We start from the raw sequence: 1,782 nt of genomic DNA, 5'->3' as shown, positions 1-1,782 counted from the left end.
TTTTTTTTAAGTATATATCTATGCACAGATAAATTATTTTAGCCACTAGTTAAGGCATGATTATAATATATGCATGTATCTATGCGTAAGCACATGTATCTTCTTCTTCTCTAATTTTTTTTCTAAATATGCATCTATGCACAGATACACTAGATACAACATCATCACCGTCTTTATTTTCTTAGTATCTATCTGCCACAGCTGTATTAGATACAATGTCGAAGTTTTCTTTAGATACATTGTATCCAGTGCAGAATGCATTAGATATTTGATATTAAATACATTGAATGATATTAATAGCGAATACATTGGATGAAATTGATATCAGTTACACTGGTGAAATTGATACTGGATACACGGGATGAAATTGATAGCATATACACTAATGAAATTGATACATTACATCTGATATGAAATACACCATATATTTGATACCAAATAAACTGCATGAAATTGATATTGGATACACTAGATAAAATTGATTTTGGATATGCTGGTAGAATTGATATTGGATACATGCTTTCATATTGAACTGGACACACTCGTAGAAATTTGTTACTATATACACAAATACATGAAATTTTGGAATTAAAATACATTATAAAACGCAGACACATAGAAGGAGAGAAGCGAGTGAGAAAGGAAGACGCATGTATCTCGAACACAACTTTCCGACCTTATGCATCTAGGCTGAAACTCAAACAGATTGTATAATTTATAAAACTCATGTTCTAGTAGTTACCTACTGAAGAGTTCTACTTTATGTAGTTTACTCTAAATTAGAATCTTTCATCTTCTCCATACAAGAAAAACCCAAACATAAGCAATGAACCAATGGGTATATCCCCAAAATTCTCTAGTCCATGAACATTACCACTACAACATCAGATTAGCCCAGTACAATTTTCTTAAAGTAAATAATCTGCACTAACAACAAACATGAACAAAGTAAGGCAAAGCCCAAGACCAAGTCCATTATTTGTGAACAATGCGGCACTGCTTTTGCTGATTGGGCTAGGTGCAATCAGATGTGCACTAGTAGTAGATGATGATGAGGCTACTGCTGGAGCTGGACTTGGACTTGCGCTTGGGCTTGGGAGATCAGCGGGTGGAGAAACTTTTAGAACCCTAACATCAATCTTCTGACCCGTCTGGCAGTGGCCCGGGAAACCACTAATATAATAGTAATGACCCGGGCCTCTGATGGTGATGGAGTCGTTGCCCGAAGAGTAAGTCGTGATAGGATTCGCGGCATTACACTTATGATAATTGGGGAGGTTCACTCGTAGTACATTATCTTGTGCTCGGTCATATTGAAAAACTGCATTACCATTAAGGTGAAAATCAAATTTTGATTTCTATTAATTAACATGTTACGAACTTTTCAAGTAATCATGCTATTGCTATAAAAGTTATATATGAAAAAAGTGTCCAAAGATATTTGTATACATTTTAAAATGGGATAATTTTACCCTTTATTTCATTTTTGCCGAAACAAATTAAAATTATCCTCGTTGTTGGTTAACTGCTCAAAGTACCTTTCCATTAGCCAAGTAGTGTAAATATGCACAAAGTTGTTCCAAACAAGGAAAAAAAGATCAATTCTAACTTTAAGCTATTCGAAATGTGACAATTTGCTTGCCTATAAGAAGTAATCATATATATAAAACATAAATAAATTAAACAAGGTAACATTTTTAGCAAGTACGCTGCTCAATTATATTGTAGAATCACATCCATACTCTTCCTCTCAAATCATATACACCTACGCACATATCGATT

General features: G+C 33.7%; 1 protein-coding gene across 1 annotated transcript; it reads right to left on the bottom strand.

Moving 5' to 3' along the window:
* Positions 1 to 691: 691 nt before the first annotated feature.
* LOC107861018 (chemocyanin) lies at positions 692 to 1,322 on the bottom strand (the record flags this gene model as incomplete). The annotated part of the gene is given in 1 exon segment (XM_047396891.1): positions 692 to 1,322. A coding segment is annotated over 1 exon segment (414 nt), but the record flags the coding sequence as incomplete, so codon positions are not given.
* Positions 1,323 to 1,782: the final 460 nt, after the last annotated feature.

The sequence above is a fragment of the Capsicum annuum genome, chromosome 9 (genome assembly GCF_002878395.1).
Source record: "Capsicum annuum cultivar UCD-10X-F1 chromosome 9, UCD10Xv1.1, whole genome shotgun sequence".
Classification (NCBI taxonomy): domain Eukaryota; kingdom Viridiplantae; phylum Streptophyta; class Magnoliopsida; order Solanales; family Solanaceae; genus Capsicum; species Capsicum annuum.
The sequence above is the reverse complement of the archived record's forward strand: the minus strand, read 5'-3'. Positions and strand labels throughout refer to the sequence as shown.